This window comes from Aulostomus chinensis, chromosome 19 (genome assembly GCF_037954235.1).
Source record: "Aulostomus chinensis isolate RoL2024-O1b breed Wild chromosome 19, RoL_Achi_v1.0, whole genome shotgun sequence".
NCBI lineage: Eukaryota > Metazoa > Chordata > Actinopteri > Syngnathiformes > Aulostomidae > Aulostomus > Aulostomus chinensis.
Genome location: NC_141338.1, coordinates 1,045,891 through 1,060,437, shown reverse-complemented (window position 1 = coordinate 1,060,437; position 14,547 = coordinate 1,045,891). Strand labels below are relative to the sequence as shown.

General features: G+C 46.5%; 1 protein-coding gene across 7 annotated transcripts in view; it reads left to right on the top strand.

Annotated features, from left to right (window-relative positions):
* The first annotated feature begins 3,027 nt into the window (after positions 1–3,027).
* The window catches only part of sez6l (seizure related 6 homolog (mouse)-like), a 37,873-nt gene continuing 26,353 nt past the window's right edge, over positions 3,028–14,547 (top strand). For 3 of the 7 annotated variants that reach the window (XR_015110359.1, XM_086187083.1, XM_086187081.1), the window contains exon 1: positions 5,047–5,181. Coding sequence is in view for 6 of the 7 variants with exons in the window: in XM_086187083.1 (XP_086043209.1) it covers positions 5,073–5,181 (109 nt within the window). In the remaining variant the exon portion in view is untranslated. Of the gene's footprint in view, positions 3,251–5,044; positions 5,182–14,547 lie in introns of those variants that run through there. The other 4 variants (XM_086187086.1, XM_086187085.1, XM_086187087.1 and 1 more) reach the window with 3 other exon arrangements.

The following is a 14,547-nucleotide window of genomic DNA, read 5'->3' as shown; positions in this document are numbered from 1 at the left end:
CCAGTCCTTAGAGAGCAGAATTCCCTCTCAGCACACTCACTCACAAACACACTCACCCACTCACAAACACACTCACCCACTCACAAACACACTCACTCACTTACTCACAAACACACTCACTCACTGACAAACTCACTCACTTCCAAACACACTCACAAACACTCACTCACAAACTCACTCACTCACAAACACACTCACTCACAAACACTCACTCACAAACACACTCACTCATTCACTCACTCACAAACACAATCACTCACAAACAAACTCACTCATTCACTCACTCACTCACAAACACACTCACTCACTCACAAACTCACAAATTCACTCACTCACTCATAAACACACTCACTCAAACTCACTCACTGACTCATAAACACACTCATTCACAAACTCACTCACAAAAACACTCACTCACTCACAAACAAACTCACTCACTTCCAAACACACTCACTCACAAACACACTCACTCTTAAACACACTCACTCAAACTCACTCACTCACTCACTCATAAACACACTCACTCACAAACACACTCACTCACTCACTCACTCACAAACACACTCACTCAAAAAAACTCACTCACAAACACTCACTCATTCCCTCACTCACTCACTCACTCACTCACAAACAAACTCACTCACTCACTCAGTTACAAACACACTCACTCACTCATAAACACACTCAATCACAAACACACTCACTCACAAACACACTCACTCACAAACACACTCACTCATTTACATTCACTCACTCACTCATAAACACACAAACTCACTCACTCACAAACTCACTCATAAACACACTCACTCACAAACTCACTCACAAACTCACTCATTTACAAACACAATCACTCACACACAAAAACACTCATTCTCTCACAAATACACTCACTCACTCACTCACTCACTCACTCACTCACTCACTCACAAGCACTCACTTACAAACTCACTCACTCACAAACACACTCACTCACAAACACACTCACTCACAAACACTCACAAACACACTCACTCATTCACTCACTCACAAACACAATCACTCACAAACAAACTCACTCATTCACTCACTCACAAACACACTCACTCACTCACAAACTCACAAATTCACTCACTCACTCATAAACACACTCACTCAAACTCACTCACTGACTCATAAACACACTCATTCACAAACTCACTCACAAACACACTCACTCACTCACAAACAAACTCACTCACTTCCAAACACACTCACTCACAAACACACTCACTCTTAAACACACTCACTCAAACTCACTCACTCACTCACTCATAAACACACTCACTCACAAACACACTCACTCACTCACAAACACACTCACTCAAAAAAACTCACTCACAAACACTCACTCATTCCCTCACTCACTCACTCACAAACAAACTCACTCACTCATTTACAAACACACTCACTCACTCATAAACACACTCAATCACAAACACACTCACTCACAAACACACTCACTCACAAACACACTCACTCACAAACACACTCACTCATTTACATTCACTCACTCACTCATAAACACACAAACTCACTCACTCACAAATAAACACACTCACTCACAAACTCACTCACAAACTCACTCATTTACAAACACAATCACTCACACACAAAAACACTCATTCTCTCACAAATACACTCACTCACTCACTCACTCACAAGCACTCACTTACAAACTCACTCACTCACAAACACACTCACTCACAAACACACTCACTCATAAACACACTCACTCAAACTCACTCACTCCCTCACTCATAAACACACTCATTCACAAACTACCTCACAAACACACTCACTCACAAACACACTCACTCACTAAAAAAAACTCACTCACAAACACTCACTCATTCCCTCACTCACACACTCACTAACAAACACAATCACTCACTCACACTCACATCTTTGTAGAAACCCCTGTACCTGGGTAGAGACCCCTCTATCTTTGTAGAACCCCCTGTTCCTGGGTAGAGACCCCTCTATCTTTGTAGAAACCCCTGTACCTGGGTAGAGACCCCTCTATCTTTGTAGACCCCTCTATCTTTGTAGAAACCCCTGTACCTGGGTAGAGACCCCTCTATCTTTGTAGAAACCCCTGTTCCTGGGTAGAGACCCCTCTATCTTTGTAGAAACCCCTGTACCTGGGTAGAGACCCCTCTATCTTTGTAGAAACCCCTGTACCTGGGTAGAGACCCCTCTATCTTTGTAGAAACCCCTGTACCTGGGTAGAGACCCCTCTATCTTTGTAGAAACCCCTGTACCTGGGTAGAGACCCCTCTATCTTTGTAGAAACCCCTGTACCTGGGTAGAGACCCCTCTATCTTTGTAGAAACCCCTGTACCTGGGTAGAGACCCCTCTATCTTTGTAGAAACCCCTGTACCTGGGTAGAGACCCCTCTATCTTTGTAGAAACCCCTGTTCCTGGTTAGAGACCCCTCTATCTTTGTAGAAACCCCTGTTCCTGGGTAGAGACCCCTCTATCTTTGTAGAAACCCCTGTTCCTGGGTAGAGACCCAACAACGAAGGACTCCATTGATGGGTTATATAAGTGCAGTGGGTTTAAGTCAAGACTTTGCAATGAGCTCCATTTAAACAAGAGTAAAAATAAACTTGCTGATGATCCCCTGGAAGACCCTCAAGGACTCCATGGGGTCCCCAGGGCCCAATTTGAGAACCCTTGTTGTTTGCAACAGATTTAATAGCTGCGTCTCATTAATTATTTTAATTTAATTTTTTGCTGAATTCCCTTTTATTACTGTTTTTTTGCTTGTTTGTTTTACTTTTTTCTGCACAGATGAGTGTTTTTTGGACAGGCAGATCACAATCGAAAGTAATGTAGGTCCGGGACCCCCCGGTTATATAAGTGTGCAGCCCACAAACACACTGTGGACCTAAGTTTCATTACCATCAAGGTCAGTGCGTGTGTGTGTGTGTGTGTGTGTGTGTGTGTGTGTGGGGGGGGGGGGGGTGGGATTGAAGAAGGCAGGGGGAGCAGCAGCGTCCTTGCAGACCGGAGGATGCTGCGCTGACATGCGGACGCCCTGATCCTCTCCTCCCGGCTCCTCCTGACTGCAGACCGTCCAGCGGACACTCCGAGAGCCCGCCCCCCGCTCGGCTCCCCCAGCGTGTACCAGGCTCTCCTCTGGAACGGGTCGTGTCGCCATGCCACCGGCCGCCGTGTGCGCGGTGCTGTGGGTCGGGCTGCTGTGGAACCCCGTCTCGGCAGCAGGTACCGTCACATTGTGTTTTTCAGTCTTTGAGCACGATGGCGCGGCTTCGGTTCTCCTCCTCGGAGGCTCCCGCGCGTGATGCAGGCGGAGATGCAGCTCCGTGCGGGAGTCCGGAGGAGCCTCTCAGGTGTTGAATTTATCGCTTTGCGGGGGATTTTCCCTGCGAGCAGCTCCCGCAGGCGGCAGCCGGAGAGCATCCATGTGGCCCGGAGCCCACTCGAGTGTGTGGGAGCACCTTCATCATCACCATCATCATCATCACCATCACCAGGACGCAGAGAGAAACGCGCGCTCAGACGGGGGGGGGGGGGGGGGGGGGGGGGATTCCTACACACCAGACCCCCAGAAACACGGACATGATCCAACTTTCTCGGGTTCTGGATCTGCAGTGGTAGTAGGGACCAGGGAGGTGTTCACCTCGCCTCTTTGTCTCAGGAAACCGCTGTCATATCACAAGTCCTGCCAGGGTTGACCGTCATGGTGGTCTGAAAAGGAGCAAGACATCGTGGAACAGTGGGTGACTTCCAGATGTGTCTGCCTGAATAAACGCAAATTTATATGATAAAACATTTTGTTCGTACTTAAAAGAAAAATCACATGTCAAGTTTGTGAATTTGAAGTTGACATAAAAATGCAAATATTTTATTGCTCTGTTGAAATCAGCACTGGAGCAGAGATGCTAACCAGGACGCGTGTCTAAATTTAACCAAGTGATTGTGTTAGCACTAAAAATAAGTGTTCACAGAGGTAGCCTGCCTTTAGCTTGATAGTATGAAAGCTAATGTTGTGGTTAGCAAACATTTTGAAGTAAGCTCCCCTGCATTAGCTTACGAAAAACTAATAACATGAGTATTAAAGTTGAGGTCAGCAAACATGTTCAACTGTAGCTCCTCCGTATCAGCTATACGTTAGCTTACTAGCATGATATAAGTATTAATGTTAATCTTCATGAACACGTTTAACGTTAGCTCCTCTGCATCAGCGGTAGCTTGTTATGAGCATGAAAACATGAATATTAATATTGATGTTAACAAACATGTTAAATGTTAGCTCCTTTATATCAGCTATTGATTTTCTTCAGGTTCTGGCATTGCTGTGACAACCAACCAGGAGAAGCCATGGTAGTCAACGGCACACTCAAAGACCAGGACAGTGACCAGTACCAGTTCCCGTACGCTCACAGGGGGTCTTGAAATATTGACTAAATTTGAGGAGAGGGGGAAAATGGAGCCAGAGACTTGACTCCGACCGGCCTCTCAAAGACTTGAGATGTGACTCGAACTCGTGAGCTTCTTTAGCGTTTATCGATTGTTTCCCAGGAGGCCTCAGTCTTCTTGTTTCACTTTGATGTTTGAGACAGCCCCCCCCCCCCCCCCACACACACACACACACACACAGGCCTGTGGTGCTGCTGGTGTGTGTTTGTCGTGTTCTAATGTTCTTGATTGTGGCGGCGTTTGAAGATTCACCGGATTTGTGCTGGCTCTCATTTCTCGGGGTGAGATGGATAATCTGCAGGAACGACAGCTTGACAGCCCAGTTGAGACTCCAGAGGGAGGCAGAGCCGAGTGCTGACTCGAGAGCAACGCAGAGCTCTTTTATCGACCCACTCTGGCCTTGTTTGGTTCTACAAATATCAATGAGGCATGTCGGCTTAATTTGAAAAATATAGATTCTCTCTTCTTCTCCCCTCAAAAACTCGTTCATCTTGTAATTTGTCTTTCTCCTCTCATCACGTCATCTCACCGGCTTCCTTCCTGCGCTCCTCTTTCACTCGGCTTCCTTCTCTTTCTTATTACTTGTGAGTGAAGGGAGAGAAAAATGGAGCTGAGGGGGAGGCGGGGGAGATTGTCCTGGTTGGATGTCCTGGTCCGTCATTACACAACAAGAGAACTTTTAAGAATCAAGAAAGCAGGAAAGAAGAAGAGAGGTTAGTAGAAACGATCTCCTTCCTCTCATGTGAGAGGAGGCACAGCCGCCCTGACCTGCATTTGTGCTATAAACAGGCAGATTTCTTTTCCTTTGAATGTAATTATAATAGATGACGCCATGGCTGCTGGAGGATACCGTTAGCACAGTGCTAGCACATTCTGGTAGCGTGTCATATTGTCATATTGAAGGGCAAATGGCTTCCTACGATGAAGCTAATCACCACCACCTCAATGACTTGAATGTGGATAAATACTTGGAATCACGCAGCTCTTCCAGACGTCCCCAAGTGTTGCCAGACCAAAGTGATCAAATTCCAACCCTAACGAGTCGTTCCTCGCTCAGAGGAACTTATCCACCAATTTACAGGTGAAACATAAACAGCCATGTAGGCCACGGCTGGATGACCACTTCCTGTTAGCCCTCTGCAAACTTGTATGATAAAACACTTTGATCATGCAGCGTTACCTCACGTGTTCCTGTGAGATCAGTTTGACCAGCAGGCTGTCTATTTTACTACAGTGCTATGCTACAAACGATACAAAACCGATTGTGTCAAAAAAGAACAGCAGGACACCTGGAATAAACCAACACAGCAGATCTATTAATATGATCTAATTAGAGTAAGTGCAGGCAGAGACCAACCACGCGGCGGGGTGCAGTTTTTAGGGTTGCAGCAGGAAGTGGGAAAGACAAAAGCTCGCAGGAATCAGCAGTGACAAACAGACAAAGTTGGAGGTGACCCCATTTTAATCAGCCGCACTCTCGCCCGACAGCAGCGCAGCACAGGTGGGCTTAGCGGGGGTTTAACCTTTCATTTGGAGGAGAGCTCGTCAGAATATGAGAAGCTGATTAACGTGATTATTCACATCAGTGTGCTCTTAATGAAGAATTAATGCTGCTCTCCGAAGAGCCAAATAGCTGCAGTCCATTAGTAAGAGACAGTGAAAGTGCATGTTTCAGCCGGTTAGCTGAGCTTCAGGTGAGGGGGCATCACTGCCCGTATTTCCTGGTGCAAGGTTTGTAAAATTGATTTGCTACATTCCAGGCCGCTGCCTCTGCGGCGTGGAAATAGATCTGAGACACTCGAAGGAGTTGGAGACGAGCTTGTCTCTTGTAGCCAGACGTCCCTCTGTCACACAGGAGAGACATTTCCAGTTGTTATTGTCCTATTGGAAAAAGAGCACCCTGGCTAGCTTAAACCAATCATAACCTTTGTGGGCGGAGCTAAATCCAGGATGCAGGAAGGCTAATAATGTGTTGGAATAGAGACATCCTGCATTTGTACTCAAACTTAACGTCTAGAGTGTTTTACAAACACTCAAGTAGGAGTGGCGCTCAATAAGATGATTTTTTCCCTCCTGCTTTCTCCTTAATTAGCATGAGGCTAATTGAGACTGGTGGCTAACAACAGCTAAACTGTCCAAAAATGTCCGTTAACAAACTTTAAAGCATCGGTCTCCATTAGCTTCAAGCTAAATGTACAAGTCTGGCTCTTCCTGAGTTCTGGAGTGAGTTTATACACTCCCCAGGTTATATAATCCAGGTGTTCTTAATCCAGCTGTATGATCATCCATCCATCCATTTTCTTCCGCTTATTCCTATTAAGGGTTGCGGGGGGGCTGGAGCCTATCTTAGTGGCTACAGGCAAGAGGCGGGGTTCACCCTGGACTGGCTGTATGATCAGTTATTCACAAACACTTTGATTGGAGATTGAACTTTCAATTAGAACTTCAAGCTGGTTCTAATCAGACTTGTTCATCACATTCCAAGTACGCTAGTCACTAAGACCATCATCCATGTGTTTGAGACGTTTAACTCCTGAACCTGGTTTGCTGGATTTGACAGAGATATTCATTATGCTAAGCTAACTAGCGCAGGTCCCAGAAGTGTCTCCTGGACAGCCTGTGTTACAGGGATGTTTGGACGCCAACAGCAGCTCAGTTAAATGGTCTTATTGTTCCGTAACGATTGCAACTGTGCATGTAAACCCACTCAATTACACAGGATCGATGCCCTGGTCATTGTCTTGCAGGAGAAGTGTGGGGCCTTTACATTCTAAAAGCTCCTGGGCCATCTTTACCTGGAGCAGCAGCAGGCGGTGGGGTCGGCCATCTTTCCCCTGTTTTCAGGAGTGTTCGTGTTTCCTGCAGCTGGACGACAGTGAACGTAGCGCACGCTGCGGTCTCAATTAGTCGGCACGCTCATTAGGATCAGAAGTGAGAGCCGCAGCTTGTTGGTGTCTCTCAGACATGCTGACATATGGTCGTGGCTTCTGCAGCAAACACCCACAACATCGTGGTGAAATATTAAATGCCGTGCGATGGCGCTGCGGGGGGTTGTGTGTGTTCTCCCGGTGCTTGGCTTCCGGTGCGAGGTGTCAACATCAAAGCGGTGCTGATGTCTCCACCTCGGCAGTTCTGCTTAGACCTTTTGTGAGAGTGTTTGAAAGGTTTTGAGAGTGTGTACAGTTTGTTGTGTTGCGCGAGTTGTTGGTGGCTCCCTGGGAATCCGGGATTATCCTCTCTAGGATCGCTGTGGGCTCGCACGGATGCTGCTGCTGCTGACACTTCTCCACAATAGAAGCAATTAACTGAAGCTTAACTTTGTGTGTGTCTGTTTTAAGCTGTGGATGTTTGTGTGTGCAGAGGAAACGAAACCGTCCGGGATTTTCAGTTCAAGCAACGCAAAAGGATTCTGGCGCTGAATGAGTCAGACGAGCTGCTTAAGACGAAAGTAGATCTGTAACAATGATCGAGCTCACCTACAGAGAGATGAGGCAAGTCATGTTGTCACTTCCTCTTCTTCCAGCTTCCTGAAAGAAGGAAGCCTCTTCATTTATATTCCATATTCTCAGATAATACATTTTAAGCATAATACAGAAATTCTGTTGACTTTTATCCCATCAAACCCTCCCATCAACACAATACAGCTCATTCTGAGCACGATTCGGTCGGGTGGTACAGGCAGCAACAACAACTGCACAGAAGCGGCTCCCTCCAATCAGGAGCCTCGTACATGAAGCTCCTGCTCGTCATGTGACTTTCTGTTTTCATGGAACATAATTACTACAGCCACTAGAGGGCATCTGCCATTTGCACAACTTGCCTCGGCACACATGCAACAAAAATGTAGTTTTCTTCTCGGTTCAGTTCAGACACTGGATCATGTACTGATAAATAGTTCGATAAGGACTGTGGTCCCTGAGCAGGTTATTGTGTGAATTCGCCCCTCAAGAACACAAACACGTGAGGGTTCTCTTCCAGACAGAGCAGATGGATACGACTGTTGTTGTACTACTACTGCTTGTGTACATGAAAGCATCATGAGGCAGGTGTTTAAATATGTGGTCGTCGTATAGATGAAGATCAAGAACAGTTCAGATCAGAACAATTTGCCGAGGCTACATGGAGCTGTTTGACCGTGCGCTCTGTCTGCTCCCAGCTCTTGGCGTTAGCTGTCCTCGCTCACAGGAGCTAACGTCGCTGACATCACGTTTAACCATACAGACGTCACACTCCAGACACAGCGATCAACGTCAGTGGGATTTGCAGATGTCCTGTCTGTAGTGTGAGATAGATCAGAACACACTTTTGAGATGTGAACTAAATGTTCATTGAGAAGCACCTCCAGCCATTTTCACGCCATTTTCCATCTTGCTGGCGTGGAGGTTGTTGTGTCATGCTGGGGGGGGGTTTGGTCAGACAAAAAGGGAACGTGGTGCAGGCCCCTGACAGGTGACGCTAGGCTAAGTCAGGCTAAGTGGCTCTAGGTTCATGCTCTTACCAGTGATAGTGAATGGATCTTTCGTCCCCGTCAGCCAGAAAGCGAAAGCAGATTTCCTATAAAACTGCATGTGCATGCTTGGTAAATGAGGCCTCCGGTTTGATGTCGGCATCAAACTAGTTCAGAACCTCGGAGGGTTGCTGATGAGCCACGGAGGAACCAGGAAGCCGCCAAAATTCCTCATCAAATTCTTTATTTATTCCTATATTTTCTCTCTTCTGTCAAATCTATATTTAATGGCAGAACCCGCAGGCGTGGCTAGAAAGGGCATCAGAAATGATGCCTCGCTCGCGCTCCCCAGCGAATGATGAATTGTGATCCAAAGAGAGATTTGAAATGCTTGTCTGGGATTAGAGCAACAATTTGGAGTTTCAGTTGCATAGACAAAGTCGTCCCAACACTCTCGCTGTCAAACTCACTCACAGCAGATTGGCACAGTCAAGTGTTTCTGCAAGCAAGCTTTCTAAAAGGTTCATATTTCAGCTCCCATTTGCCTCACAGCTTATGCTAAGCCGGCGCTCTGCGCCCTCGTCTAGCCGCCGTTGTTACAGGAATCATGCCCAGATAGGTCTGTCGATGGAACTGTGTGTGACTGTGATAATCCACACGAGCCACGCTGATAGCAACGCCTGTCATGCTGTCGAGTGTTTGTGTCCCTGGTACCTCTATTCAAAGGTCTGAGAGCTGCGGGGATGAGCTGAGACTTGGGGGGGGGGGTCCTGTCTGATTGGCTTCAGTCTGGCCCAAGAGCTTCAACGCTCCACCGCCAGCTCGCAGATTGATTGATTGGTTCCTGTCATGGGTGCGCAGAGTTCTCCATCCACAAAGCTCCTCAGAGCTTTGAGAAATGTACGGTCCAGCAGTTCTGAAGTGTGATGTCGGGTGAAAGTGAAGGATGTTTCCTGCTGCATGACGGCTGCCAGTCAGGCAGATGTTGATGTCAGGTTACGCGAGCGTTTCCTCTCATGTTTGCTGGGTAGACGGACACGCTTGAGAAAATGATTAGAATAGAGGAAGTGCTGCTGCGGCAGAGCTGGTAGTTTGAAGACATTTTTCAGCCCCAAGTCTCTGAGTCAGCTGCTGGTAGAACAGCTCTGTAGGGAACGTCCTAAAACTCAACCAGCTTCTACCTTGGTCTGGTTGATGTTGGTTACTGGTGACCAACTGCTGGTCACATGTTGTCCCGCCATGCAAAAGGATTCTTATTCATTTGCATTGTTTCCGTGTTCCTGCCGTGTCACTTATTATCGATAAGATCTCTCTGGTGTTAATTTGTCTGTATTCAACATGGCAGCTGACCATGGCGAGCTCGCCCACAGCCCTCGGCTGTACCGACTCCTGACGGAGTTGAATGGCGTGTGAAGTTGATGCTGCCGCTCGCTACCAAACTACCGTGTTCCATGTTTCACCTGCAGTTAACTTGACAATCCTTGAATCCCGGATCAGTCTTCACGCTGCCAGCTCGTTGTGAAGGTGTGGCGAGGAGCAAAGCTGGACGCTGGGGTCTGGGGCGGATCTGAAGCGTTCCGTCAGACTGGTATTTGTATTCTAGAGCGGCGCCGAGTGAGAACGTCCTCCATAGAGACGATGAAGCGGCTCGCGGGATCATTTAATATTCTATAGTGTGAACGCTGTGGGTGTATTTTCATCACTGAGTGGAAAATGAATCTCATATCTAAAGAAAAATAGACATCATTTTATTATTAATTACTGTGTAATGCATCTGCTTCATATCTCACAGTTTTCTGGGACCTGTTTTTCTTTTCTCTTCCATAATTTATTGCTGAGTGTTGACATTTGGGTCATGGTCATCCGGAGGTTCAGGCTGAAAGCATCGTCGCCGTCTTTCTCGCCTTCTCTCGGCCCGGCTTCCTTTCACTCGAGATGCGGCCGGTGAGGAGATACATCTGCCTTTTGTTTTATTCATGGATTAAAAGCTCAGAGCCCACATACCTGTGACAGGGTTCTCTCACACACACACACATGCACGTGCATGCACGCTCACACTCTCGGCCAGACGCTCAGACACTTTAATCATGTCACCCTTTGAAGTGTTTTTTTCTTGACATAACGGCATTTTGAAGATGATGATGAAGTCATTAGGAGTTCTGGCCCTTGATGTGCGTATCACACGTATTTCCTGAACCTCCACAGAGTCCTGGTTGGCCAAAGAGAGGGAAAACATTTGTGGCCTCAACATCATCACCAGTTAAAGAGGTACACCAGTTGTCTGGAGGAGGATTTACTACCAGCCTTCAGGTTTTCTTCCTGTCTGTAAGTCTACATTGAGGGTTTAATTAGGCCTTTTGTGGTGAGTTTCGTGGGTTGCCATTAAATGTTCCCACTCAGTTCTAATTAAGTAATCTTTTAGATCTTTTCAAAGAAGGAACAGCGATGTTGAAAACACCTAATTTATCCTTTACTCGTTATATCACTAGAAAACATTGACCTACATAGAGCAGTGGAGGAGTGAAGTATTTTGGTAGTCCAACAGGAAGTTGGCATCTCCATGCGTTCGTTCAACCAAAAGCCAATAGAACTGCTCGACTGATTTTTGGATGATGCCGAAGGGCCAGCAATGTGTGTGTTTTGCTCGGTACTTATGAAGACTGACAGCTAGCAAGTTAACAGCAGAACTAACCAAAAATATCAGTCAACAAACTCTCACATCATCCTTTGTTGAAAACAAAGTAGAATGCTAACGTTTCAGCGCTGACTGCTGAAAATGTTCCGGATATTTTGGTTTTAGCTCAAATCAAAGTGTTAATGGATTATGGAGAACAAAGCTGAGAAGCACATGGATGATGTGCTGTTGTTGGCTGTCAGTCTCCATTAGCCCCAAGCTAAATATACATGGTGGCTCCCTCTGCGTTCAGGACTCACGTAGAAGTGACGCAGAAGGGGAAAAACATCTTTGTGAGCTCAAGACTCCTGTTAGTGAGTGAGAAATGAGCTTTGTGGCTCTCCTCAAAAACCTCTGTACTCTTGTTGAGCTTGTTTTTAGCTACCTGTTTAGCTATTTTTTAACTACTTGTTGAGCTTGTTTTTTTTAGCCTCTTGTTTAGCTTCCGCCTTTTTCAAGACACATTTTGGGTCCTGATGTGAAAATCTGACTGGTCAGGGGTAACATTTTACTGACAGAAGTGATATTTATGATCTACTCTCCAGTTCATAAGACTGGCTGATGTATTTGTACTTACACCTCAACTTTCTGTGACAATTAAGTACTGTGTCGTGTCTGTAATTACTCACTTGAGCAGATACCACACTGTAGTATTACACACACTGTAGTATTACACACACAGAGGGAGAACATTTTAGTTGGCCCACCTTAACTGAGAGCGAGAGCCAAGTTGTAGCTCTGCTGGCATGGGAGCTTCGGTGAGTGGTTTGAGTTGAAGCATGAATTCTGCTGACACGTCATGTAAACTCCTCACCAATGTGTCTCAAGTCTGACAGTGGTGTCACATATTGATCGGCAACATAAGTAGCTTATTTCTGATCACATCACAAGCTGCTGTAACTGAGCTGCTGCTAACGCAGCGTTTCTCAAAGTGTGTGGCGGGCGCAGAGGCGTCCCAGGGGGGGCGCGAGTCACCCGACGTCCAAACATTATGTCCCCCCTCACCTTTCACTTATGTTTGGACGTCAGAATTTTTTTCGCAGCGGAACCAAAGCGCGCTTTAAACCTCTTTCATAGCAACTGTTGTCAGGTCTGTTTTTAAAATGGAGAGATATTTGACAGGGATGAAACACGTTTTATTTCATTTTTTCTAGTTCTGAAAAACTAAAGGAATGTTTGTAATTTTTTTGGCGTGGGGGGGAATGAACATTTTTCCTCCTCCAAAGGGGGAATGACAGAAAAAGTTTGAGAACCACTGTGCTAACGTTAGCTTGGTTGATGAAAAGCTTTGTTACTGAAACGCTATTATTGATTCAGAAAACAGTGCCGCCATGATCCAGAGGTACGTCATGTAAATGACCACTGCCTCATAAACACACAGTGCTTTAACTTTACAGCTGATGACACTTTGGAACGCGCACGCGCAGGGGTATTTCTTTAAAATGCGTGGCTGTTTGTGTGATGCATCGTCTTTACGCTTCACTTCTTACTTCCTGTCATTTTTCATGCTGCCATCACGTCACAGTGTTCATGGGACAGTAAACGCCGTCCTGATGAAAAACAGCCTCTGGGTAGAGAATTTGAGCTGAGGAGTGACTTGAGGAATCGTTTTAGCCTGATCATGGCTGTCGTGAAAACACAGGAAGAGTTTGGGTCTGTGGCGAGGTCGAGCTGTCTGTTTCCTCTGGCATCAACTGGCATCTTCCATCCCTCCCCTCCTCCTCCTCCTCCCGTCCTCCCCTCCGGGCTCAGCCCTCCCCCCTGCTAACTGGAGGCAGGCAGGAGTGTGAGGAGAGTTTCAATGACTTGTGGCGGCAAGTGCTCTCACTGTTTCTGCTCAGCCGAGCGGCTAACAAACACGTAGGCATCAGCACAAACACACACATTTGTATGACTGCTGCATAGAACTTCATTGACTGTATTCATTCCCGAACTGTTCCCTTCTAATCCTAACCTTTACCACGACTAACGCTGACATTTCCACTTAATCCAGCCTTATCTCAGCTCTGACCCATCTCTAACTGCCAAGTAGGCCTGGAAGGAATAAAAAATGTTCTGACTCGGGAATATTTTCCTCTTCCTTCTTTCTTTTTTTGAGGACTTTTAATCCTCATGGGGATTAAGTGTTTTCACAGAACTATAAGAAGACGAGTCCCAAAGCTGTGGCAGCTACTTTAAATCATTTCTGCTTTTCTGTATTCATTCTTCCCTCATCCTTCATACACAGTCACACTCCTCCTGCACGCCTCATTGCCTCGAACACATATCTCGCTCCGCGTTGAGCCACTTCTCACGCTAAGACGAGCGAGTTGCTATGACAAACGTATTTAGAGAACGTAATCTCTGCCGTGAGATGGGAGCTGCAGCCATCCAGGCTGTGTTGATCGTCATCTCACTGTCACTCATGTCCGTCTGGGAGCTTTGGTGCTCCTGTAAATGTGGCCACGAAAATGAAAGTCCCATCAACTTATGAAATAAAGCTTGACAGAAATGATGATCTTTGACGGGAATCACCTAGTAATGCCTATTATACACTCTCATATTATACGATCCACGCCAGGGGTGGACGTCCCTGCTCATGAGCAGCAGGTGGGAGAACACGCTCAGCAGCTGTCAAACTCCAGCAGGGACATTCAATGTGGCGGAGTGGTTAGTTTATGCTTAAAAATTTAGAAATGCACATATGAGTGAAGGTTTGCACAAAGGTACTTAGCAACTTACACATCTAGAGTCCAGGGCTTTACCAGACTCCGCTGTCAGAATCCACTTGGATTCAGTCGTTCGGTACGGTAGTTGAGGTACTGGGTGGGTGGCCTCAGGGGCGTGGGTCACTAGAGATTTGCTGCTGGATGGAGTGTGTAGCAGCTGGATATGGGAGGATGCCAGAGGTGTGAGGTCCTGCACGCGTGGACTGCTAAGTTAATGTTAGTGTGCCTTGCTACTCGCCGCCAGCTGTGA